This window comes from Rhinolophus sinicus, chromosome 1 (assembly GCF_057876585.1).
Source record: "Rhinolophus sinicus isolate RSI-liver-muscle chromosome 1, RSI-T2T, whole genome shotgun sequence".
NCBI classification, from domain to species: domain Eukaryota; kingdom Metazoa; phylum Chordata; class Mammalia; order Chiroptera; family Rhinolophidae; genus Rhinolophus; species Rhinolophus sinicus.
The window spans coordinates 31,094,861-31,122,254 of record NC_142501.1 but is presented as its reverse complement, the minus strand read 5'-3'; the positions used below and the strand labels follow the sequence as shown (position 1 = coordinate 31,122,254).

The following is a 27,394-nucleotide window of genomic DNA, read 5'->3' as shown; positions in this document are numbered from 1 at the left end:
GGGAAAAAAATACTATTAATTAAGTAGTGAAACTGTATTCCAGGTCCAGAAAACCTATGTTACATCTCAGTTAAAATATTCTTATGACTCTCTACATTTGAATAATAACGTGATGTCTATCAATTAATACTTTTACAATCAAATGTTAAATATACATTGAAATTACAAAACATCTATTTGCAAAATGTACATATATTTTTTTCTATAAGAGAAAAATAATAATCTTTACAACACTCATAATTGCTTTAAAAAAAGGAAAAGTGAACAATAATAAAATGTTGAGCAGTTGCAACTTAAAGGAATTATATAATTTAACATTTAAAAGAACACTAAAGGCCCCTCATTGATCCTTAAATCTCTTTATCCTCCACCCCAAGGTCTTTGCTAAGCAGTCAACTAACGGACTACAACTGAAAACATAGATATATGAAAAGTGAGGTCATTTGTCTGGACTCTATCAGGTGTAGATGATTTTGACTTGTTTGATCTGATGACTAGCGTATGGTGCTAAGAACAACAAAGATATCAATTTGGGTCTAACCAACTTCCTTCTACACAATAATAATCATAGTAATAAAAGCTATAGTAGTAACTGCCATTCATTGAGCACCGTCTTAAACCCTACAAACTTAGTTTATTCAATACTAATAATGACAATTTGAGGTTGACAGTATTAACTGCATTTTCCAAACGTGTAATCTGAGACTCAGAGAAGATAAATAATATGCCTAGTGTCTGTCATTAGACTAAAAAAAGTTAGGAGTGAAACCCCCTTCCACCTGTCTCTTAAACACTGTGTCCTTTGATCATGCAAGGACTTGAAAGAGATAATGCCATTGAGAACTTAAACATCAAGACTGTAAACCTGGCCAAGAGATATTAAAACTGTGTCTAGAATTCATCTAGATAGTATCAGAGAATCACAAACTCTGCACATCAGGGTTTGTGAATTTGACAAATACTGTCAAGTTCAGAGAAGTATGCTGAGTCAGAAAGGAGCCACTAGGTACTATAGTTTCATATGGACAAGAATCAAACATAGAAAAATCTTCTAGATAAGAAAAAAACATGTTTGTACCACCACTTCAGGAAAGTAGATTTAGAGTACAAGGGGTCATAAACACAAGTCAGGAGAGTGAGGACAAAAGGACAACATACCGCTCCACACACTTCATCCCAACAAAGGAACTGGAGAACAAGAGGAAACAGCAATAGGAAGGAAGTTCCTTTAGTTACTTTTAAGCCTCAGTTCATCAGCAAATTGGGAGTAATCATAATACTATTATCTAAAAGGATGGTTGAGGGGAATTAAGTGAGATTAAATATATACAGTACTTAGCACAATATCTGGTATATAGACAATATCTAATAAATGTTGGTGGTAGTTTTGTTGGTTTAGAGCAGGGGTGTCCAAACTGCGGCCCGCGGGCCAACTGTGGCCCATGATCCATTGTTAATTGGTCCACAGCAAATTCCAAAAATATATTTAGTTTACTTAAATAAACCAGGTGAGGCAATACGTACTTCACCTCGAGTGATGGCCCGGCTGTTTGTGTATTTTATCGAATATGGCCCTTGGTGAAAAACGTTGAAAAAAGTTTGGACACCCCTGGTTTAGAGGGTCATCTTCAGCTTTCCAACATAGTGCAGTTTAGTGCAAATACTCACTAATGAGGAGTCAGAGACCTGGTTTAAATCTATTGTTTGCTTTGAACTAACTGAGAAATGTTGGACAAGGCACATTGCCTACCTGAGTGTCAATATGCCCAACTGTAAAAAAGGGATTAGAATACCTACTCACAAATTATTGGCAGGATTAAGTAAGAATATATTATAAAATGCTTAGCCTAGTATTTGGCAAGCATAGATTTAGTCACCTATATTTAAAAAAATGTACCCAACAAAAATTTATTGAGGACTTATTTCAGCGACAGGAGCTATAAGCATAGATGATAAAGTAGTGGAAAAAAAATATGGTTTCTGCCCTTACCAAGACTAGACTTTGAAAATGCTATTTAGGTAATGGTTTGATCTGAACTGAATATTCATAACAGTTTATATCAGAATCAGGATTTATGAAGTCATTGACAAGTTAAAAGAAAGAGGCTAAGTATGCATAAATGTAAGGTCCTAAAATTGAGCTTGCTAAATATACTTCAAATTTGCAGGTGCATAGGATTGGTGATATCTGACAATAATAGAAGTTCATGTGGAATGACTTATGATTTCTAATAGGTACAAATTCAATGAGTCAAAAGAATGACATAATTTCCAGAGAAAAGCCTCTTCACCTTAGTTTGCAACAGTAGAAGGAGAGCATTCAGAACAAAAGAAGCATTTAGACCCACTGATTAGACACACGTGTGGTGCCCTGTTGCCGTATTTCTGAAGAGTCACTGACTTACTGAAATTCAGAACAAGGAAGATGGCAAGAAGATAGAGGCTGAGGAACAGCTGAGTCAGAATGTTGAGTCTGGAAAGGAAAAACTTGAAAGAACAGAACAGTACCTTCAAATATTAGAAAAGAACAGTGGGGAACGGGGGAAATTTGGCTACCACAGATCAGAGATTATTCAAAACAATAGTGAATGAATAGGGAATTAGACGAAACTGATGTAATAACATGTGTTATTTGATAGTTATACATTTGGGGTAAAATAGGCTGAAACATTTTCTCTGGTCAGTGAAAAAGAAAATAAGGTAACAATTAGAGAACTATGATTCATTTGTACCATTCATTGTTAAATAATATAAGAATATTTGTAACACGTCTGCAAGCAAGGGAAGAGTAAAAATTCTGTCAACATGATGCCAGGGTTATAAATTTTATAGAATAAAACCAATATTATGTTTGAATTGAATATTAATTTTTCAAGTAGTTGAGAGTTTTTCAAAGAAAATTAGTCTTTAAGTTGGTAAAATGGATTTGACATCAGATAGTCACAGAACCTAGAGGAAAAATAAGTACAGCATGGATTATCCTCTGTCCTCAGCACCATTCCATGAAAAGAGAACTCACTCTTCCCACCTCTCAAGGAACAGCAATGGACAGTAAACCCACACTTCACCTCGCTTTTTAGAGAGGCAATATCTAGGTGGGGGAGAAAGGCCATCAATTTTCAGTAGAGCACAGAAGCTACAAATTTCTCAAGACACAGTCAGGACTGAGGGTACTGGAAGTTAATTATATTTCTAGGGAGTAGTTTGTGATCCCAAAGAAATAAGAGATAGGATAAAAGCCAGTGTCACTGGGGGGTTAATGGGTTACAAGACAGCTCAAGAGGTAGACATCTGAGCCGCAGGAAGCATTACCTCACTACAACAATCAGGAGAAAAGTAGGAGTCACCCTCCATGAATTATACCTTTCTAGAAGTCCTGAGGAGGAGACACATGTCATGTAGGAAATAAAAGGAAGGGGCTGACCACACAGGGTACAGATACAAACCTGGTAAAAAGCCCTCCAGCTCATTGCATCTTAATGAACAAAATGGAAAGACTATTGAATGGAAAACCATTATACCAAAACAAAAGTGTCTTGATTTCAATGGAGTCCGGGAGTTAACACAAGCGTGGAAGTGACCGACAACTGCTAACCCATGGAGCGCTGAACATGCAAGCTCGATGTACGTAAGACACAATCAGGACTTCAATCCAAACATGGGCCAAAGTGGGAAAGTATAGAAAGTGAAGGAACACCATTCAATAGAAAACTCTGTGTCATGGAGAATACTTGCCCCCCAAATGTTATATTATCTCACACACACACACACACACACACACACACACACAATTTTTAAAACCTCTAAATAGAAATGTCAGAAAGCTCACTAGAATCAAACTGCAGGGCTTCTCATGTCATAATGCAGCTCTTTTCTTGCTTCCTCTCCCATTTCTGCCATCTTCACCTTCCCGCAGATGGGCCCACGCCTTCCACTTCTGAAAAGCCCAGTCCTGCTCATTTCCAGATGGCTGCATAGGTAGCTGGCACCACAAAGGGACCAGGGGCCCCGGATCCTGGTGTTGGACGTACGTCCTCTCAGTTGCTCCTTTCTCTCAGGATTTATCTGGGATCACAGACCCCTCTCTGGAAATATAATTAACTTTCAGTACTCTCAATCCCAACCATGCCTTGAAAATTTTATAGCTTCCATTCTCTACTAAAAATTGATGATTTTAGGATTATACCTCCATTGTAATCTTCATCCTATAGCTAATTAATCTTTTGTTTCATATCTCTAGGGAAATTGAGCTTTTTGCCTGAATCTCCTCCTAACTGTTAAGCGCCTGTTACCTATTAGCTGAACTTCAATTATATAGGTGTAAGTTCCTTGAAAGCTAGAACTGTATCTGGTTGGTTACTGCTGAATCCCCTGGGCCTCAACAGAGCTCAGAAAATGTGATAAACAAATGCATGGATGGATGGCTACTCCCTTGTCTAATACTCTCAATCCCTCTATTCCCCCCAAGTGTTGAGATGGTCCCAGAGTTATGTTGGACCTTCTACTGCCCATTGTGTATCCAGAGCTGTGGACAGACCCAGCCATAGTCCTTGGACCTATGCCTTAATGTGAGCCTGGGTCTCACATCCTCTTCTGAGCCACCAGTAATTCTGTCCTATTTGCCCAGCCCAGGCCCTTTCTAACTTCTCCTCCTGCTCTAAGTTTCCTAGTCATCAGGTCTCCTTCCATACATTGCTTCATCCTCAAAGATAATATTGCCTCAGTCAAAGCAGGTACATGTATCAGCAAAGGAAAAAGTGGATAGAACTGTAGCAACTTCATAAGATGTCTCAGTAAATTTTTTAAAGTTATCTTTTGTTTGTTTCTTTCTTTTTTTCTATTACTTTTTTCCTCTTATTTTTTCTTGCTTCCTTCTTCCTTTCTTGTTTTCTTTTTATTTATTCATTTTTTAATTCTTCCATGTCCCTTGAGAGAAATAAACTTGAACAAATGACTAGAAGTTGTTAGAAATACTAGCTCTTCCAATTTGTACTTCCAGTACAAGTGTCAACTTCTGGGGGTGGTGGAGAATGCCCAGTTAATGAAAGTTTGAAAGCATTCATTCATTCATTCATTCATTCATTCAACCAACACTTATTGAGTGCCAACCATTGTGTGGAGACTGTAAAGGAAAGCACTGCCCTGTGTGTCTCCTTACTCTCAATATTGTGCTACAACTTCACTTCCGACACCAGATGTGTGGGTTTTCCACACTTCAAGCAATTCTGCAACACCAGCTAGGTGTCCTACAGTTCAATTCAATCTACCTGGAGTCCTACAACCTACATGGAGATTGGATCAGATCCCACAGGTTAAGGGTTCAGTCTTACTAGGCTGACTTCCCCCATTTCACATGCTAATCACCAGTGCAGGTTGTTACCTGTACTTCTAACTGACTGGCTCTTAATCAGAGGTGCCCACGCCCCCCTCCTTGGGTTTGATTAGTTTGCTGGAGTGGCTCACAGAACTCAGAGGAACATTTGCTTATATTTACCAGTGTTCCTGTAAAGAATACAAATGAGCAGCCAGATGAAGAAGTACACAGAGCCAGGTCCAGAAGGGTCCTGAATGCAGGAGCTTCTGTCCTGACAGGTAGCTGTGTGCACCGACGTGGAAGCTCGCCAAGCTCTGACGTAGGTAAACATAAAGGACATGAAGGGGACCAGAACAGGCCACCCCAAAATGTGCCATTTTGGCATGTGGATTATTTTGAGCTGAAGGCAATCAAGACCCAGCAGACTCAGGAAAAACTTTTACCTCTCCTTAACTGTCTAAAAGAACTTAGATAGAGAGCCTGTTCCAGAAAGAGAGCTGTTAGCAGAGATAACATTTTTGTCTGACAGACGTGCGTGGCAGGGCAAATGTCTGATTACCAAACATCCCCGCTCGTCTTCCAGTGAACTGTCTTCCTCCCCTCTAAAGCCCCAGACCCCTATCCTGTTCCTTAGTTCGGGATGACATATAGCGTCAATTGCCTGACTGTCTTTGGGTCTCATTTTTATGGGGCTCTGTACATACAAAATTAAATTTGTTTTCTTCTGTTAACCTGTCGATTTGATTGTTAGACCAGCCAAAGGACCTAAAGAATAAAAAAATGTTCTGTCCCTACAGGTGTTAAATTAATTAAATAAGGAGGCCATTAGACTGAAGAGGTTCTAATTGCTTATCAGCCTACATAAGCAAACAAAAATTTAAGCCTGTAAAGGTCTCAAGGTTAAGAAATCAAAACCTCAGACAACCAAATCTATAGCTGATCAAATACAGTTAACTCTTGAACAACATGAATTACAAATGCACAAGTCTACTTATGTGCAGACTTTTCTCAATAAATATATTGGAAAATTTTTTGGAGATTTCTACTCCCATGAAGCAATCGTATCAATTACACTCGGCTACCACAAAGCAACCAGATTGCTGCTGCTTCGTTATCAATGCACTGCTCGATTCAAATTGATTTTTGCTCAAATAAACTCTTAAAATTTTCAATATACCTCAGTTTATCTTTTAACAAGGAGTATGTTGTCTGCAACTCTCAAGTGGTTTGGAAAAAAAAGAGTGAATGATAGAGCAAGTGGGGAAAATATGAACAATCAATGAATGTGAATAGGGCTAATGAGAGTTCCTTGGATAAACGAGTATGTTCCTTGTACAGCACCTTGCAATGTTTCTGTAAATTTAAAAATTTTATCTAAATAAAACTATAAAAAATATGCCATGGTCGAGGCAGTTTTGCTCACTTCTGTAAGCCTACTGAAGATAGAAAAGAACTGACAAGTTAAAATGTTAACAACATTCTATCAAAATTTGGGATCTTTATCAAACTACAGTCCTTTAAATTACAAGAATCTCTGGCAGTAAAACACCCCATTAAATTGACATAAGTCTGAAGAAGTTCAACAAGATCCAAACAGGAAATACTAAGAGACATTTCCAAATCTTAAGGCTAGTGACAAAAGACACAATTCCCTCCTAGGCAAACCTCTCTAGTGACTACTTCAACCCACGCTCTGAAAGTAGCTTGAGAAACCTAGTCTAGAATGTCTAGAATTTATTCTAGAAAACTGGAAAAATCTTTTCCTAAGCAGCTGTTTACACACAAAAAAAATAAAAATTAACTTTCACTCTGTTGGACACTCTTTGAGTTCTTGGTCCTCAAAGATCTGAGTATAAAGACAGCCAACGTGCTTTGAGGACCTACAAAGTGTTAGTGGCATTAGGAAACTGAGGAGCACAGAGGCAATTACCTTGTCCAAGGTCAAACATCAAGCAAGGGATAAAACTAGGAATTGAATCAGGTGTGTTTCTCAAGAGCCCATGTGCTACTCACTAATCAATCTATTTCCAAGACAGTGTAGTTCATGGATCCATTCCATATTTTATAGAGCATCTCAATGTCATTGTTAACATAGCCCTGCAAGATTGGTGTCATCATGTCTACCTTTAGATGTAAAGAACATGAGATGGAGAACTAACATGACTTGTTCAAATTCACAAAAGCTAGGAAGCCATGTGGAGGCAAAGTGTCAACACAGTCCTGTGAGACTTCCAAACCCACACCACTTTTACCCGTCAAGACAGCACGAATAGATTGCATTTGGAAGAACTGGGTATCATCAAGAAAATGATAACTGAGTGAACCCCATGCTCTAAAACTAAAATTAAATTATCACAAGGGAACTTTCATAAAATAGTTCTCAAGGCAAAAGGTGATCTTTTAATGGCTCTAAATACTGTTAGAAAACTTTTTTTAATTTAAAGCTGTACACACATTCACACACCAGATCTCTGGCCTTTCCCTACCCCCATTTATTGTTGGTGTTCTCTCTCTTCCCTCCCCACCCTCCCCCTTTCTCTCTGTCTCATCTCCTTTCCTTCTTCCCCTCTCCCCTTGTGTAAAAAGATTACAAAGGCCCCTGCTGCCCCCTCGTGGTCTTACTCTGGAAATGGCAGTCACATTAGGAAAACTAGCAAAATAATTCAAGACAATAAAATGACACTTACACTCCTGAATTTATGGAGATCGTGGGCCACAGGGGCGAGAGGAAAGGGCCTGTTATCACTGACAAGTAATTTAACCTCACAGGGACTCAGCAAATGCACCAGCGAATATCTCCTTTTCACAGTTGCCTTACAGGTTGAGAAAACACAGTAAAAGGCCTTGAAGCACAGCACAGTCCCAATAATTATTATTTCCTTATTTACTTCTGACAACTCTAAAGTTGAGGAAACTGAGGCTCGGCACAGCTTACTCATTTTTTTTAACTCAGCCAGCAAGTTATAGAACTAGATCAATAATCCAAGTTTTCAGACTCTAATTCTAGTTCTCTTCATGACGCCTCAATATCTCAGATTAACAGTTGATAATGAGAAATGTTAAAAATGTTTAAAGTCTTAAAGGGATATTTTCATATACTCTAGTGTTTTCCATTAAGTCCAAAAAATATACATTTCATTGGTTAGTGGTCGCATCTCTAGAATGTGTCTTAAAATTGCAAGCACACAAAGATTTACGTGCAAAACATGTTCACAAATCATTACTCACAATAGGACAAAGCTGAAATAAACTTTGGTAAAAATTGATAATTGTTTGCCCTTATAGAACAGTTTCTTGGTGCCAGAAGCTGTTTTAAGGGTTATGAATGTACCAAAGCATTCAATGAGGTATGTACTATTATTATCTGCCCTTAACATATGAGGAAACTGAGGAACAGAGAGATTGAGGACTTTGCCCAAGGTCAAACATTAAGAAGTAGTAGAGCCAGGAATTAAACTGAAGTTTTTCTCAAGAGTCACTAATCAATCGGCTTCTGAGACCGTCTTGTCCATGGATCCATGCCAGATTCCATTGCATGGGTAGCACCCAAGGTAGAATATGGTTGCACCATGGTGGGCTATGGTGCAACCATAAAAAATTCTCTTTTCAGTAGGTATTAAATTATATGGGAACATGCATACATTAAAATGTTAAGAGGAAAAACAGTATGAAAAATTGCATGTTATATTATTTCAGTCCTAGAATGTCTATGTGTGTGTGTATAACACCAAAATTTAAGGCTGAATAGTACCTTTCTCCAGGTTACGGGTTATGGGTAATTCTGTTTCCTCCTTTATACTTTTCTAGATATTCTGAACTTTTGTAATCAGACAGAACTGCTATGATCATCAGAAAATTTAGATTAAAAAATATTTCAGGGTGCTTAAAGAAATACCAGAATTTCCAACAACCACATTTAGTTTCCCTTTACAGTACAATAATGAATCAGGAAGTGTGAATGGAAAAGATCCGCAAGAAAAACAAGTATCGCAGGGGTTGGGAACAGAGGAAGGATGTTCAGATTAGAAAGGGAAGCGCCTGAAGAGAGAGTGTTCAACAGAATACCAGTGCTGGAATAGTTTCGCACACTGGAGCCTGTTTCTGATGTGTCAGCTGGTCAGAGGCTGCCTTAGACAGCAGGCGTTAGGATTCACTACAGACTGAAGTAGTATGGATGGATGCAATACCTTCCCTGATGGGAAGAGCTCTGACCCCAACAGGTATAATTCCTGGATTGGAGAGTGTCAAAGGTGTCGTGCAAAAGCAGCAAAGAGAACCTTCTTTTGGACAGTAACTCTAAAAGGTAGCGCTGCTTCATGACAACCCTTTCCTGGCAGGGCCTATTAGCAGCACCAGACCAGGCTGGCAAAGGCCCATCTTGAGGTGGCGACCTTCACAGGCCAATCATATCACTCGCAATGAAAGCCTGCCGCTCAAGATAATACCACTTGGCCCCAAACACTGTATAGTGTGTGCCTTTTCCTGCCTTCTGAGAAAGTCGAGGCTGAGCTGTTGAACTTCACTCTTATCAGTCCTTTGGAATTCTTCCGCATACAGATGAGATCAAGGATTTTTTTTTTTTAATTGGAAACTAATTTCAGTTCACTTTAGAACCCCTTGTTTGGTGCACAAGTCTGGCTATTTCAGAGATTTCGGCTTTGCAGTTAAGTTAGAGTTGATCTCTTCCCTCAGAAAAAACTGCTACTAGTTAGTGGTGGTAGTGGAAGTCTCCACGTAGATAGACATCAGCAAGGAAGGTTCTTGCTGAGACTCACGCAAAAAAAAAACCCAAAGGAGAACTCTGAGAACTCATTTTCAGGATGAAGCTGCAAGAGCAAAGAAATACTTCTAACACAAACAAATGCTGTCCATTGACCAACAGACGCAGGAAGACTCTTCCCCGGACCACTGCAGCTCCTGTGAGGGGAATCTGGCTCCTTCAAGTGCAACTTCCTCTCCTGCTGCTGTTCTCTGGCCTGCAGAGACCCACGGTGAGTTCCGAGTTGGGGCACAATTGAGGAGGTGAACTCTTATCATCAAAGCTCCAATAGGGCGTTCTCCTGCTGACAAGCTTTCGGGGAACTGGAGGCACCTGGGATCTAATTTCATTCAGCTATTTTAACAAGTAATATTAGCGAAGAGTGTGGGAAAGAATTACTTAAAATTGTGGAATTCTTTAAGTTTATAAATGTGGCATTATGTAAGCTGGAGGTATAGCGTTATTTTCTTGATTCTCTACAAAATTTAAGTGAAACACTGCTTTTGTAGGACAAATAATGCAAAATAAACCAAGTCTGTTTGCTTTTTTAATTAATTTTTTTATTAGTTTCAGGCACACAGAACAACATAGTGATCAGACATTTACACAACTCACAAAGTGATAACCCCAACAAGTCTACCACCCACCCGACACTGTAACAGTTATTACAACATTATTGACTATATTCCCCATGCTGCATGACTCATTTCCATGGCTATTTTTTAAATTTATATTTGACATTCAATATTATATTAGTTTCAGGTGTACAGCATAGTGGATAGTCATTTATATAATAAGTCTAGTACCCATCAGACGCTGTAGTTTTTACAATACTATTGACTATATTCCCTATACTGTACTTTACATCTCTGTGACTGTCCTGTAACTACCAATTTGTACTTCTTAATCCCTTCATCTTTCTCACCCAGCCCCTCCAACCCCCCTCCCATCTAGTAACCATCAGTTTGTTCCCTGTGAGTCTGTTTCTATTTTGTTCGTTTACTTTGTTCTTTAGATTCCAAGTGAAATCACGTGGTATTTCTCTTTCTCCGTCTGACTTATTTCCTAAAGCATAATACCCTCTAGGTTCATCCATGTTGTGACAAATGGTAATAGTTCATTCTTTTTTATAGCAGAGTAATATTCTATTGTATATATGTACCACAATTTCTTTACCCAATTGTCTATTGATGGGCATTTAGATAGTTTCCATATCTTGCCTATCGTAAATAGTGAAGATAGGGGTGCATATATCCTCCCCAGTTAGTGTTTTGAATTTCTTTGGATAAATACCCAGGAGTAGAATTGCTGGATCATAAGGTAGCTCTATTTTTAATTTCTTGAGGAAACCCCAGACTCATAGGAAACAGACTGATGGTTACTAGATGGGAGGGGGATTGAGGGGGCTGGGTGAGAAAGATGAAGGGATTAAGAAGTACAAGTTGGTAGTTACAGGACAGTCACAGGGATATAAAGTACAGTATAGGGAATATAGTCAATAGTATTATAAAAACTACAGTGTCAGATGGGTACTAGACTTATTATATAAATGTCTAACCACTATGCTGTACACCTGAAACTAATACTGTTTTCCGTAGTGGCTGCACCAATTTGTAATCCCACCAACAGTGCAAAAGTGGTCCCTTTTCTCCACATCTTCACCAACACTTGTTTGTTGATTTATTGATGATAGCTAGCCTGACATATGTGAGGTGATATCTCATTGTGGTTTTTATTTGCATTTCTCTGATGGTTAGTGACATTGAACATCTTCTCACATGTCTATTGGCCATCTGTAAGTCCTCTTTGGAGAAATGCCTATTCAGGTCCTCTGCCCATTTTTTAATTGGATTTTTTTTGGTGTTGTGCTATATGAATTTTTTATAGATTTTGGATATTAACTCCTTATAGATGTATCATTGGCAAATATCTTCTCCCATTTAATAGGATGCCTTTTCATTTTGTTGATGCATTTCCTTTGCTGTGCAAAAACTTTTTCATTTGATGTAGTCCTATTTGTTTTTCTTTTGTTTCCCTTGCCCGTGGAGAAATATCAATAAAAAATATTACTAAGTGTAATGTCTGAGGGTTTACTACCTATGTTTTCTTCTAAGAAACCAAGTCTATTTCGCTTCAGGCTGTATCATATAGACCAACTCAAAAGAAGTATTATAATTTAAAGTTCTATATAATGAAAAGGAACCTAATGTTAAAAGATGATAGTCTACATATTTGAGATCTAGTAATATATTAAAGTTTTAGAGTTTATCACATCTTGACAAGGCATGGTATTATTGAATTTGTTTTATTTTAGCTTAAGAGTCTCTCAATTTATTTGTAAACCTGTTGAAAAAGAGTTAATGGTTAGGGCATATGACAGTAGAGTCTCATTTTCCCCTTTCCACTGTCTCAAGAGGTATTTTAATGACTAAAATTGCCAGGTTGTGATCTGACATTCCAGAAAAATTTCAACATGAAGAACTCTGTTCTCTCTCTCTCTCTCTCTCTCTCTCTCTCTCTCTCCTCTCTCTAGGGTGGGGTGGAGGGCATTGCTGGTTGCTTCCTTAAAATGGTTTGGAAAACATTCACTAACAACACATATTGTAATTGCACTTGGAACAGAGCGCCGCGAGTAAAAATTAACTGCCAGCTCCAAACATACCAACTGCAGAATAACTTTATACAAATCGTACTTATCCAGAAAACTGGAAAACTTGGTCTTTAACTCTATCGTCACCTCTAATAAAACAATTGACTTATGAATGATCATATTTGTACACTCAAAAGAAAGTTACTGGTTAAAATTGTTTAAGCAGTCTTAAAAAGTTGTTCTAATTCATACACAACTGGATGGTTTTAGCAGTTATTTGAGTTCCACGCACAACATCCTTGACATTGACTGGATAGAATCTTACCTCTTAATATATTCCTTAATGAATACTGTTGGTTAGAAAAGCATCATTTCTTTGCCAAGCAGGAAATACCTTGGGATGTAGATCACTGAAATATAGCTCTATATGACGGACTGATGATACTTAATGAACTGGTATTCAAATTTCTAACTCCAGTTTAACATGCACTATATTATCCATAAGTAATATTCAATTGACTATGCATTAGAAAATGTGTTTTTCCCACTCCTGGTTTTTAAGAGGAGGGACTTTCTATGCACACTTCCTACCACTGTTCAACACTTTACTCACTCCTCTTCCCTGGAGGTGGGCAAATTTACTTGACTGGCAATATCAGGAAGAATAACTGGATATGCTGAGTTTGACTCTTATTTTTCTTCCTCCTGGGAACTAGCTTGATGGCAAAGGGTAGGGGGTCAGAGTTCCTCCATGACAAGAACCCTACCTGAGCAGACCACAATCCAGTACTGCCTGTAGCTGAGTGGGCAAGTCTGCCTCATTCTGGGGTTTACTCTTAACATGCCCATTCACCGTCAGACCTGAAAATGTATGCCCCAACATGACAATATTCAATAATAAAAAAATGATATTTTAGCCTTCATATTTGCTCATTTTTTCCTAAATTTTTTTTCAGAACGTAGGCAGAGGAGAGGGCTGTTATTTACTGGGGATCCCCTTGGAGAACCTAACATTACTCATCATTTAAGTATTTTCTTAAACAAAGTTCAAATGTTTACTATAGCTTTTAGGTATTTATAAAAAAGACATTCCTTCAAACACCCATTTGAGAATGTGAAGGGGGTCAATAGAGGAAACAGAAACTCTAGGTAAACTTTAAGGTTATTGTTTTCTTCAATGTACTCAATATGCAAAAATAAAAAATACTGTGATTTTGGTGATACAAAAGGGTCATTTCCTCCCTGGGGATTTGAGTATTTTTTGAGCTTTCAGTGATATTTATCAACCCAACCTCACTCTCTAACACAAGTCACTGATGCAGGAAGGACTAGAGCAGTGTAATGATTATTAGTGAAACTTACTTCAGCAAATTCGGGTTTCAGGGGATACCTTGCCTTGCAGAGCCCAGAAAATCTGCTCCCACATTTGCTATCTGATTTCACAATTAAAATCAAGATTTTTCTTTTCTTACAGGCTGCAATTAAAATCGACTTTGACTTGACACCACATTCCTTTGATGATCAGTACCAAGGCTGCAGCCAACAGGTCATGGAGGAGCTAAGTCAAGAGAATTATTTCGCAAAAGAAGTAGAAGCCCAAAGGAATTATTCCAGGGCCTGGAATTCTGCCCACTTAACCTGGTTGAGCCGAAGTGAAGCTCTCCCTAAGGATGTGACTATCACACATGCTGTGGCCATCTTGGTTTACACATTGAACAAAAACGTTCACTCTGAGTTCACTAAAGCCATGGCCACTGCTGCCACATCTCCACGGCAATATGAACAATCATTCCATTTCAAATATCTTCATTACTACCTGACCTCAGCAATCCAGCTGCTGAGGAAAGGAACTGCCAAGGAGAATGTCTCTGAGTGTTACGAGGTGCATCATGAGGCTGATTCCTACTTGGAAGCCTCCACAGGCGCCACCATTCGATTTGGCCAATTCCTATCCTTCTCCCTCCTTAGAAAAGAGGCACAGAAGTTTGGGAACCAAACTCTGTTTACCATATTTACCTGCCTGGGTGTACCTGTGCAAACCTTCTCTCTCAAGAAGGAGGTCCTGGTCCCTCCCTATGAGTTGTTTGAAGTTGTAAACATGAGCTACCACCCAAGAGGAAATTGGTTGCAACTGCGGTCAGCTGGAAATCTGAGCACATATAACTGTCAGCTGCTAAAAGGTACTATTATTGATCTGAATTGAATTCATATCTGGATCACAGACTACTGTTCTTTTATAAAAGTTATTTTTCTGAGTGGGCATGGGGGGGAAAGGCCAAAAACATGGAAATTGGCCTACAGCAATGGAGGAACTGACAGATTAGAGGAAACCTGACTTATTTCTTGGTTTCCCCTCTTCTTTCTCCTTAACTACCTCGAGGAAAATGTATTTCTGCAATGGCACTAATATACGGGCATACTAGACAGAGAGAATAAGCCTCTACTGGAAAAGATAGCACATAACATACAGCATTTTCATCTTATCGCTCAAAATTTTCTGTCATGGTCATTTCATGAATAAGGAATGCTAAAAGTAAAGCAGGAGGCATGATTTAGTCACTCACTCTTATCTGTCAATTGCCTTCTATGTTCTGGGAATTAGGATGGGGGCCCTGGGCAATGTAAAAGGAATACAGCAAAACTACTATCCAAGAGGATTTTTAGACTAATGAGAAACAGAAACAGGAACAAGTGTCTACACACTAAAGTACAAAGTAAAACACTCAGTGTTTAAGCAATGGTTGTGGCTGCTCAGGCAGGAAGCTACTCATTCTCGCTACAGAAAGTGGAGAAGACCTAACAGTAGAGGATCACATGGGACTTGAAGTAGGAATGGAGGTTTTCAGTGAAAGGAGAGAAAAACAAGGTCGTCATTTAAGCAGAAAACAGCAAATGCTGAATGCATTTCAAGCAGCCTAGTGACTGTAGGGAATCTCCAAAATTCCCGATGGCTAGAACGTAGGATGTGTCGGAGGTAGGAGGGGGCTAGGAGGAGAAAGTGAATAGGAGGGTTCTGATGGGGTCCACTTGTAAAAACTCATGTACTTCATGCTCAGGACTTTCAAACTTTATGCTGTAGGTAAGGAGAAGTCATTAGATGTTTTAAGGAGTGGAGCATCAATAAGATCAATATTTTAGCAACAGCACGATGATGTTGTGGAAAATGAACTGAAGCAGGAGAAATCAGAGGTACCACAATACAAAAGAAAACTGTTACGCTCTTTTTTAGAAAATCACATGGCTGATTCCATTTTATCCGCCTCTCTTTGGCAGTGGTAGGCAGCAGTGTGAGGGAAACGCATATCTGCCCCATAGACACAAGAGATCGGTGTTTGTGAGAATGAACAACTAGAATAGAATATGAAGGAAACAGTGAGGTTTAGTAAAAAATGAGAACATCCATAGTCAGGTTGCGGGATTCTTCGGAAGTACACCTGACTAGGACACTGTTGCTTCATTCTTATCATGAAGCAACGAGATTAACCAGCACAGTAAAATATATTAAGTGAAAAAGCATACAATATTTATGTTAAGGGGTAGGAAACTGAGGGAGAGGAATATATAATAGAAACAATTACCCATGTTCTGTCACACTCAAATATTTCAAGACACCCCCACACACACACCCCTGCCCCAAACTAATGATCTTCGCTTTCCTGTGGTGAAATTATTCAAACACAACTTCAGCTTGGTTTCGAATTAAGGCTTAGCTGGGGTAGCCATGCATATTACTAGAGTCTGGAAGCTTGGTTGGTCTTGATTGGATAGTTGAAGTCATGAATCATACTTAAGGGAATCAATTATTTTGTGTGTTGCTCTGTAAGCTCTTAGTGAGCGGGAACTTGACTACACAGTTTTTAAGAGCCTGGCATGGAATCCGGGCAGTCTGACCCCAGAGCCACCCTATCTGGATTCATATCCAGCTTGTACCATCAGTTTTTAGCTGTGTTCTGTCAAGTTGCTTAAACTCTCTAAGTTTCTTAATGAGCATCATAATAGAACCCCAAAGGGCTCTTGTGAAGATAAAGTAAAACAAAATACTAAATTATTTCTACACTCCCTAGCATACCATAAAGGGTAAATAAGTGCTAACTATTATTAACTTTAGTCCTTTGACAGAGATGCTTAATCTATATTTGTTGAAAAAGTGAGTCAATAAATGAAGCATTCTCTTTCATGGCTCTGAGTGAGCTGGGCCTTGGGTCAAGTGACCATATAACTCAATTGACTAAAAACAGTTCCAATATTCGCTAGAACGAGAAAATATTCTAGAAGGCTCAACCCCTAGTCAAGACCAAGGAGCAGTAGCCACAATGTAAATGACCTGAAATGTGGTCACCTGCAAGTGAGTTACCATAGCTATTATTTTTCTTAGAAATTCACCGATTAGCAGCTTGTGCAGCCTTGGGAAACAAGATTGTAAATGGCAGAATAAAAATACCACTGGTCTTGGAGGGTAATGTTTTAGTTAGAGACACTGTATGATAGGCCAAGAGCTAGAATTAAAGTGTCTTCCCAGCCAACACAGCTATAAAACTACCTGGGAGAGTGTAAGAGGGAGAACAATAAGCTTGAGCTGTAAGGATGACATTTGTCGTTTGACTCTGGGCTCTGACTGAAGGTTGCAGAGAAGTCTGCTTCATCCTCTGGTTCCACCTTACCTAAGCCTCTTCTGCCATTGGCTGGTTGTTAGCACAGTCACTTTAGTTGAGGACAAAGGGCTATATAGACTTGGAATGGACAGAACAAAACAACCACTTAGCTCTACTAATTTAAAAAAGTATGATTGGCTTCAGAATACTCTCAGCTATTAACTTCAATGTTTTGTGTCAGTGAGTAAGCTATGTCTGAAACCTTCCTTAAGTCATTTCTGTGAACTGATGAATAATACTCTATCTATCCCAACATCCAGGAGCAGTATGGGATTGATCTATACATGAACAATGGGAGGAAGGAAGTGATGTGTCTTTCTTATCTGGGAGTCCTTCAATGGGATGGTCTAAGACAGGGGTGTCCAAACATTTTCAACGTTTTTCACCAAGGGCCATATGCGGTAAAATACACAAACAGCAGGGCCACTCACTCGAGGTGAAGTACGTATTGCCTCACCTGGTTTATTTAAGTAAACTAAATATATTTTTGGAATTTGCTGCGGGCCAATTAAAAATGGATTGCAGGCCGCAGTTGGCCCATGGGCCACAGTTTGGACACCCCTGGTCTAAGATCAATGTACTGCAGGGGAAGAAAAATAATTTTCCCTCTACCCTTCTAGGTTCTTGGCTGAGATCCTCCCTACTCTAATAAAAAGACAGATTGACGAGGGGAAAACAATTAATTTCATATATACAAGAGCCCCATAAAATTATGATACTCAAAGGCAGCCGGGCAATTGAGACTTATATACCATATTGAGCTAAGAAAAGGGACAGGGGTCTGGGGCTTCAAAGGGGAGGAAGACAATTCACAGGAAAAGAGCAAACGTTTGGTAAACAAATGTTTGCCCTGCCATGCAGGTAAGTGTCTCAGATGAAAAAGTTATCTCTGGTAGTAGCACTCTTCCTGGTATAGAGCCTATTTCTAAAATTTTTTAGGCAGATAAAGGGAAGATAAAAAGTTTTTCCTGAGTCTGCTCTTGATTGCCTTCATCTCAAAATAATCCTCATGCCAAAGAGGCATATTTTGGGGTGATATGTTCTGCTTCTCCTTGTACCCTGCTCGGACCTGATTTTCTGGATAACTTCTACTTTCCACCTCACCTCTCCCAATCATCTGGACTGTATGACTCACCTCAGCCTAGGGAATTCACACATGGTATTCTGAAGCACTAAATGGAATCCTCTCAGGAAACTGTTTCTTATCCTTTCACTTTTTTTTTTCCTTTCACTTTTTTTCCCTAGCAGAAGCCACAAGCTAGTCTATATCCCCAAAAGTCTCTATGAGCCAGTGACCCTTGGTTCCTCTCCTGTTCCCTTAATCTGGCAGACATCATATTTGAAAGACAACATAAAGACCTTTAAAACTGGCCAGCCAAAACACTGTAATTCTCCCAATGAAGAGACAGTAGATTAAAGAGTATTCTAGCCCTTCAATTTATTTCAAAATTGGTTGTTAACTTATAGCTGCTGTTCTCAAGTTCACAGTTTTCAGGAATCTGTCATCTTTAGAGAGTCAAGAGGTCAAATTATAATATAATACATTTAAAGAAGTGAGTTTGCAAAAGAAAAATTGTTTAAGACATTCTAAACCAACAGCTTTCCTTTTTTAATTCTTCTCTCACCCCTCGCATGACCTATACTGGTTACCATAGAAACAGATGTTTTCGTGCCCATTGTAAGACTCAAAGTATGTTAGTTATTTGCCCTTAAATGTTGCTCCTCCAGCAAAATAATCTGTGCCAAAAATCTGTAGACACACAAATACATGCTCTGTTCTGTATCGCTGGATTCACAAAGAAGAGGGATTTATTTGTCAAAATGTTTCACATAATCAAAATTCTTAAGCATGTTTCTAGAAAAAAATATAGCCAATTGTTTGTAGTAAGCCTGGTTTTACATGTTAACCTTACCAGTTGGTAGCAGTGAGAACATGGGCAAATGGCTTAGTCTCTCTGTGCCTGTTTCTTTATATGTAAAATAGCAATAATTTTTTAATAAAAACCTACCTTATAAGAATTTGGGGAGGATAAAATGAATCAATGCATGTAAAAGCCCTTAGGATAGTATGTGACACATGCAAGTAAGTACTCAAAACATTTAAGCTACTATTATCATTATTTATTTTCACTTCCTGTTTCCTGTTTTCTTTTACTCTGGGCTTCAGTTTTCTCAAATCAGTTTTCCCTACTTGTAGCATCACATTCACCTCGAAGTAGTTCTGTCTCACACAAATGAATGAAAGAAGGAACACATAATTGAATGAATCTGGAAGAACACGTAACAGTGGAAAGAGAACAGACTTCAGAGCCAGTAAGAGCCGGGCATATGTTAGTAGCTATGTGGCCTTGCATACAAATGACAACCTCTGAGCCTGTTTCTTCATTTATAAAATGTGGATAATACTTTCCTAGAGGGAATGTTGTGATAGCAAGCGGTGTACGCCCTCTTAAACACAACTGAAAACTCTGGAAAAGAACTTTGTACGTGGAAGCGGAATAATAGTTTAACGGCACAAATGTGTGTGTCAGTGATATTGACAGTAAGAATAGAACAAAGGAAGAGACACAAGAAATAATGTTTACCATCTTTTGAGTGCCAACTTTTTCCTAGCTAACGTTCTAAAACATTAATGCTCACTACTCTCTGCATTTTAACAGAAAGAGTCTATATAGATAGCATTTGTCTCAAAATACTAAATTAACTACATATACTGCATGTCAGTTTTACCTTTTTTGGCTTTTTTTCAAGAGATTGACTATTTCTTTCTGAACAGTCATATAATTTACAGACTTAGACTTCCTGAAATAAAAGGTGTAATAATTATATATTTCTCCCCAGACTGTATACCTGAAGGCAGAGATGACCAAAATTAGGTTATAAGACACCAATAAAATGACATTTGTGTGGCAATTTAGTTTACAAAAGACTTGCACACACATTATCTGTTTAATTCTTGCAATCACCCTGTATATTGGATTATTGACCCCACTATACTAATGTGAATACTGAGATTTAGAGAGTTTAAATGATTTATGTAAGATTATTCAAACAGTTTATAAATGACAAAAGTAGGACCCTTTCCCATATTTTTGAACAAAAAGTCCAGGACAATTGCCTCTATAGATGGCTTTCAGGATATTTGTCCATTCAAAAATGTTACTGAGATCCATCATTAGCTTCAGTCTTCTGTGACTGTCACTATTCACATTATAATTCACTTCGCATATACATAAATACACACACACAAATGTATATGTAACAAGACAATAGTTAATCTTTACACATGCAGTGTAACTCTAGTGTTTTTTATTCTATTTTATTACATTATTAAAAGTGATGGTCGTGGCCTACAAAACTGATGTCACAAACATTAATGGATTACAACCTCCAATTTGAAAACCACTGCACTAGGGTACAGAGGAAATAAAAAGCACTGGCTAGACAGATAGTCCAAAAGAGAAGTAAAGCCAAATACAACAGTAAGATTAATGCAAGTTATTCTCAAATGAAAGATTTTGTACATTGTAATTAAATTCACAGATTTGTTTTTCATTTATATTCCTAAATACAGAGGGTGCCCAAAAAATGTATACACATTTTAAGAAAGGAAAAACCGGTAGCAAAATTGTAATACAATGAATGATGCTAACATTCATTTGATTAACGCCATCTTTTGAGCAAACATCATACTGCACATTGCTACCGTAATACAATTCAACTTCGAAAAGTAATACATAGATAACATCTCTTAAAATGTGTACTTTTTTTTGGCACGCCTGGTATATTGTCTGTGGAAAAAAAAAATTAATAGAGGTAGAAATGATAATGACCATAAGAGAGGTTGAGAAAAAGTAACAAGAGTTAGAAAAGTTATTTTAACCTGAGAAAATAAAATTAAGATTTTTTAGTATCCTGCTTATTCTGAAAGGGGGCTTATGAGGTGGTTTTGAAAGATGAGAATAATTACAACATAATAATGGCTATGTGTTTGTCTCTTATTTGAGCATCATCTTCATAATAGCAGTGATGTAAAGTGAAGAGCAGTGGTAGTGATCACAGTATTTCCAAAAACCTTGAGATGGTCTCATTCTACAGGTGAAAAAACTGAGACCCAAAGAAAGTAACTAGCATGGTCAAGTCAAACAGTTAGGGGCAGAACTTCAACACCAAGACTAATCACTTCCAAAAATCACTATCTTTTTCTGCTACATTGCCTCCCTGTGGATCAGTATTTTCTGTTATCTATTCAGTAGAATCTTACCCCATTAGAAAGTGAGAAAGGGTGGGGTTGGAGGGCCTTGTATTCTCTAGTCTCAGGGAAGAGAAAACAAAACCAAAAGTTTGAGAATCATTCTGAGTGACCTGCTAAAGTGGTATTGGTTCCTAGGTCCCTGTGAGAATTCAGATAATACAAATTTAACACAAACTGACAAAATCTTAGAAATATGTACTATTAATTTTCCTTGTCTACTATTATTGGTGAAAACTGGGGGTGGGGATGTGAAAATTATTGTTGATATATAGATATAGATATAGATATGTAGATAGATACATAATGCCAAATAGAAATTCTTTAGAAACAAAAAGTTTATATATCATGTGACATATCATGAAAGCAATGGGAAAATATTTCTCCATCATCTGGTCATCCCATCAAACAATATGGTTAAATATTGAGGCAATCACAGAGCGGAATGTTTTCCTACCTCAAACATCTTTTCTATCCTAATAATCAGTGAAGTCTGGTTGAAGAGGAGATTCCACTCTTTATTTAGAGCATTTTTTTTTTTTAAAGTTTCCATCTTCCATCGCATTCTATATCCACACCCCATTGTATTCCCTGACAATAATTATTTGGTATTCAAGTTTTGCTTCCAACAACCATACCTAACTGGATGCTAACCTTTCCCTACTTCCTGTGAAGAGCATGTTGTGTGTAGGCAGTACACACACATACCAAGCAAGACTGTATAAATACTTTTTGCCCACCTTATAGTAAAAAAAAAAAAGAAAAATTCTATGAGGACATACACTATATGGATAGATAATATAGTGCTTGAAAATACAGAGTTGGGTGAGACTGTGAGTTTGGATGCTGCCGGCACTACATACTAGGTGTGTGAAGTTTGGCAATTTTCTTCACACCTCTGTGTCACAGTTTTATCAACTAAAAACTGAGGATAATGAGAATAATTTCCTCATAGGTTTGTAGTGAGGATTAAATGAGTTAATTTATAGCAAGTGCTTAAAACAGATCTTAGCACAGAATAAATTACTTAATCAATGTTAGCTTTCATAATGGAGATGAAGATGATAATTAAGATGGAGATAATGGTGGTGGTGATAACACTGATAATAATATAGACCGAAAATCAGGGGATCTCTACCACCAACTAGCTGGGTAGCCTGAAGTAAATCTCTTAACCTCCTGGTGCCTGTTTCATCACATGCAAAATAAGCAAGCTGAGTTCTGTTAGTTAGAAAAATCTCAGAGAATACTTTATTAAAAGTAGCTAACTTCAAATATTTTTATTAGAAATTTTCTAAGTTAAAAAATGTTAATCAGAGGTAGCCGGTTAGCTCAGTTGGTTAGAGCGGGTGCTGATAACACCAGGGTTGCCGTTTTCGATCCCCACATGGGCCACTGTGAGCTGTGCCCTCCTTAAAAAGAGAGAGAGAGATAGAGAGAGAGAGAGATTTAAGAAAAAAAAATTTTTAATAAATGTTAGTCAAAGGAGAAATGAGGTAGTTAAAAAACTCTCTGCTAGCTCAAACATTTCTAACTTTTTTGTTTGTTTTTACAGCTTCCAGCATAACGTGTACGCCTGCTCCTGTAGTTACTGCTGCTCTCTCTGTTTTGATCAGTGCCATCATCTCTTCTAAAAGTGGGGTATAAAGGAAACTGTCGTTTGCTTTTCCTGTACCCTTTTGCTTTATTCCAGTCAGGGCACCCTGAACACCCTTGGGGAATCACTCTGCCCCCCACCAGCATCTGATGCAGCGCTGGCTCAGCCCACTTGCCTATGAGAGGGCCTGTAACTCAGTATCCATCTTCTCCATGAACACAGAGGTCCATGCTGGGGTAGAAAATAACCCAATCACAGTCTGTGAGATAACTTCAGGGTACTTTTTTTGGCACTGGGATTGGGAGTGAGATGGGAGCTTTGTTTGTTTGTTTGAGTGGAGATTAATGAAAACAGAGTATGCCCCTAGAGCCTCTAGCAGCTATTTGCCGCCAGGAAGGGAGACCCTACCTCCCTGAGAATGGAGCTCACACAATGGAGGAGCTGAGACGTGAAAAGAAACTGATTCCTGATGAGAGTGCATGAACCGCTAGATCCAGCTGTGCCTAAAATGGATACTGTGGGCTTTTTCATTACATGAATCAATAAACTATACTTTTGCTTAAATAATTTGAATTAAATTTTCTGTCTCAAGCAGTTGAAGGAGTTATGATGACTATAAGGACACTCCCTTATTTTATTCAGTCCTCAATAGGAAAAATTCAGAGAAGCTTGAGTTAGAAAGCAAAGGACAAATTCTTCATCAAATAGAAAAGCTTTGAGCCCCAGAGATAAAACTAAGGAGTGAATTTTCATCAGAGATTTTTTATCAGTATCCAAGGCCAAATTAGTGTAGTCACAGATGGGAGGAAACACGGAAACTTGAGAAATACAAGGGAAAGATGTTAGTGAAATCTCACTCACTGCCAGTAATGGGGTGTAATGTTCCTAAACCATTACAAAAGTTGAAATTTAAACTCATGTTAATTTACAGAAAATTTTGTGGCAAATTGGATTTTAAGTATTCGCCACAAATTTACATACATTAGGAAAGCATGTGGATGTGTGGAGATAAAATTTTTTTTAAAACTCCATCTAATTATCAAGCAAAAATGAAAGATATATTGAGTCCCTGCTACATGCAAACAATTAAGAAGCATAAATCATCAAACTTCATACCTGGGAATGTTCTCCAACTCTTCTCTCTGGTTTTACAACATCGTTGGAGCAATGGGCGGGGGGAGGGTGGACTGCTCTATCTCATCTCCAAAGAATACTGGGCTAAAGGGAGTGAAGGTGATAGCTAGCTTCATAACCTTGATTTCCCGAAGTCCACACTACTTAGTCCCTCTGAGGTTTGCATAAGAAACAACAAAAGTGAAAATCAGCTCATCTAACCCCAGTAGAACTTCCTAAAGGGCCTGTGCCCTGACAGAAGAGACTCAATGGGGACTTAACTGCATAAAATCACCTGCTATAGAATTCAGCCATCTAAAGTTATCCTTCTTTACATTGGGATTTTGAAAATAACAGGGCCAACTGCACATCTGTCACCTAGCTTGCATCGGCCTGTACATCCAATAAGGCAAGCACAGAATTTCCATAAAGATAATTTCTATGCTTCATTGCACAGGAACTTGGCAGGTTAGTGACTACCTAGTAATGAGTGCTGGGGGCATGGCTCCAGGAACAAGCTTGGCAGTAAATTTTTATTGGTGAGGCAGTGGTGAAATGTGCTGGGAATGGCCTCCCAACATCTCGTACATATTTTTTCTGTGCCATATAAATGCATTTATTGAGCCATACTACTATCTACAAAGCACTTTGGGGAATGAAATTTGAATACAGTAGGCCAGATCTTTCGTGAATTTATCGTCTCTTGGGAGAAATTAAGTGACAAAGGAAATACCAAAACAAAGAGGAAAATCAAGCTTTCCATTCATGAAAGTTCAGAAGAGAGATTTCTTCTTGGCAAGAGAAGTCAGGAACACTTCAAGGAGGAGGCAGCACTTGAGCGAGTGAGTCCTTGGGACATTGGGGTAGGAGCAAGGGGCGAGAGGAAGGAGAAAAAACAGTAAGCCAGTGTATGTATCAAGAGCTTGGGGTACATATAACAATGTTGTTATATGAGTAACATTGTTACAAAATGAGTACATATAACAAGCACTTGAGTTTAGAGAAAAAAACAAGATTCCTCTGGCCTGGGGTTGAATATTGCGTTCTATTGGAGAAAAGGCTAGGGGGAGGGGCCTCAGATGGGTGGGAAACAGAGCTGTGTAGAAAAGGGAGGTGAGACAGAAATGACTGATGTATGTAAGGGTCAGAAAATAGCCGGGTCTGCCAGAGTGAAGGAGTAATGTGGAGTGGAGTGAAAGCTAAGCCACTCAGTTAAGCTAAAAAGCCAGCCTAAAGCATTAGATCTCCATATCAGTTTTCTGAGTAAGACAATTCTCCTGAATCAGTAACTCTTAAAGCATGCCCCCAGTATCACCAGCAGCAGCATCCTTGAAGACCATGTTAGCAATGCAAATTCTAAGGCCAAAACCCAAATCTGTGGAGTCAGCAACCCAGAAACCTGTGTTTAATAAGCCCTCCACGCTTCTGACTTATGTGATATAATCCTTAAGGGAATAACCAAGTTTTTTAAAGATAACTTAGTTCTTCTCCCTGCTGCTGCTGATTTCCAGAACAAATCTCTGGAGATAGAAATGATTCTCTTGAATCAAGTAGATTTGTGGGTTTAGTTAAGGAGGAACATACATACTTTGCATTCCCTCGGTCTCTGCTTGCAGTCTCACGTTTTTGAGGAAGAAGTCTATAAAGTGGACCGCTGATTTAAACTGATTAAAAGTCTAAGTTCATAAAATTTTAGGAGGCCAGTTATGAGACATTCTCTGTAATTTCTGTTCCTTTGCTGGTCTGGGATATCTTCTGAAGATAAATGGACCCTCATATGTGCATAAATTCACATGGATTCTTAAAAGAGACGGCAATGCCCCATAAGGTTGCATAGTATTTATCTCTACAATAAGTTTATTAAAGTAACGCATGCACCTCTCCTTTTTGCGTATACAAAACAATACTCTGGCTCCATTTATTACTTTATTTTCATCTTTATAATACAATGTTCTAACATGCCTATCTGCTTGTCCTGAAGTTCTCTACTTACTCTTAAAAAAAAAAAAAAATCAATCCAGTGAAAGAAAATTTTTTAGAGTTTGATTTGCTTGGAGAATCAGGATGCTTGGCCTAAGTTGTCTAATGATTTGAATCAAATGGACTGACATTGAATGAACTAGTTCTTGATTTGGTAAAATTCACCAGAGATTTATTTAGGTAAATGCTTTCAGGGATCCCAAGATGCGGCCGCATGCGTTGGCAACTGATAAAAAGTGGGGGCGGGGGGGGGTCGGGGGGGGGTATTACAGGACTTTCTGTATTTTCTTCCTTTTACTATTTTATAGTAAATGACCATACGTTTTGTTTTGTGGTGCTTTATGACAGTTATCTTTTTTCTCCCCACTTGTGTTCATTCAAACATGAGCCATACTGTACTCATGGCCTTAGAGGAGGAATGAGATGAGGCATCAGATAAAAACAAGTGAACCTTCCCCCACTTTGTTCTTTAAAACCTGAATGAATTGAGAGTAAATGAGAGGAACTCAAAACAGAAGTATTTGAGAAAAACACCATTTAAGAGTAACAGGTTTGAGAAGAATACAGCTTTCCTCTAATATTTCCGCAAGCTGAGAAGCAGCAACAGACAAGAAGTCGTCAGAGGGGGCAGACCTGTGGGGCCCTCTGGCAGGAAAATGTCTGTGAGAGGCACTGTGAATGATGGCCAGTCTCACAAGAGCCACCGGCATCTGAAAACCACCCATCTCTAACACCAGCCACTATCCCCATTGGCACTATGGTGAGACTTCCCTTGAACTGCTACCACTCGTTCTTTCAGTCATTTCACAGAAAGACTGACCCAGGATTTCTCTTGGTCCTTGTCCCATTCATCTCCATGTGAAGCCCCCAGCTGTTAAAACACTGTGGGACACAATCCTAAAACCAAGAGAAGAGCATGAAACTCCAGACACATACCGATTCAGAGAAAGTAGCGAAGTGAGAGCTGCACTTCCTCCTCCCATCTATATATATGTATTTTTGAGGGGAGGGGAGCAAATGGATCAGCCCAAGATTCTCCTCAAAATAAGACAGCTATTAATGGATAGCTATTGCAAATGAGCCAGGTTTCAGCACTGGAGCTAACACAAAACGCAGAGTTGATGTATTCAAACTCTT

The 27,394-nt window shown here is 38.5% G+C and overlaps 2 protein-coding genes across 2 annotated transcripts in view; one reads left to right on the top strand and one right to left on the bottom strand.

Moving 5' to 3' along the window:
• PDE6H (phosphodiesterase 6H) overlaps nucleotides 1-27,394 on the bottom strand; it is a 149,935-nt gene that overhangs the window by 105,930 nt on the left and 16,611 nt on the right. The gene's annotated exons all lie outside the window — the stretch shown is intronic.
• On the top strand, nucleotides 9,605-23,731 carry ART4 (ADP-ribosyltransferase 4 (inactive) (Dombrock blood group)). The gene is made up of 3 exons (XM_019744744.3): nucleotides 9,605-10,305; nucleotides 14,138-14,843; nucleotides 23,123-23,731. The coding sequence occupies exons 1-3, from the start codon at nucleotides 10,135-10,137 to the stop codon at nucleotides 23,212-23,214; spliced, it is 969 nt and encodes a 322-aa protein (XP_019600303.2). The 5' UTR covers nucleotides 9,605-10,134; the 3' UTR covers nucleotides 23,215-23,731.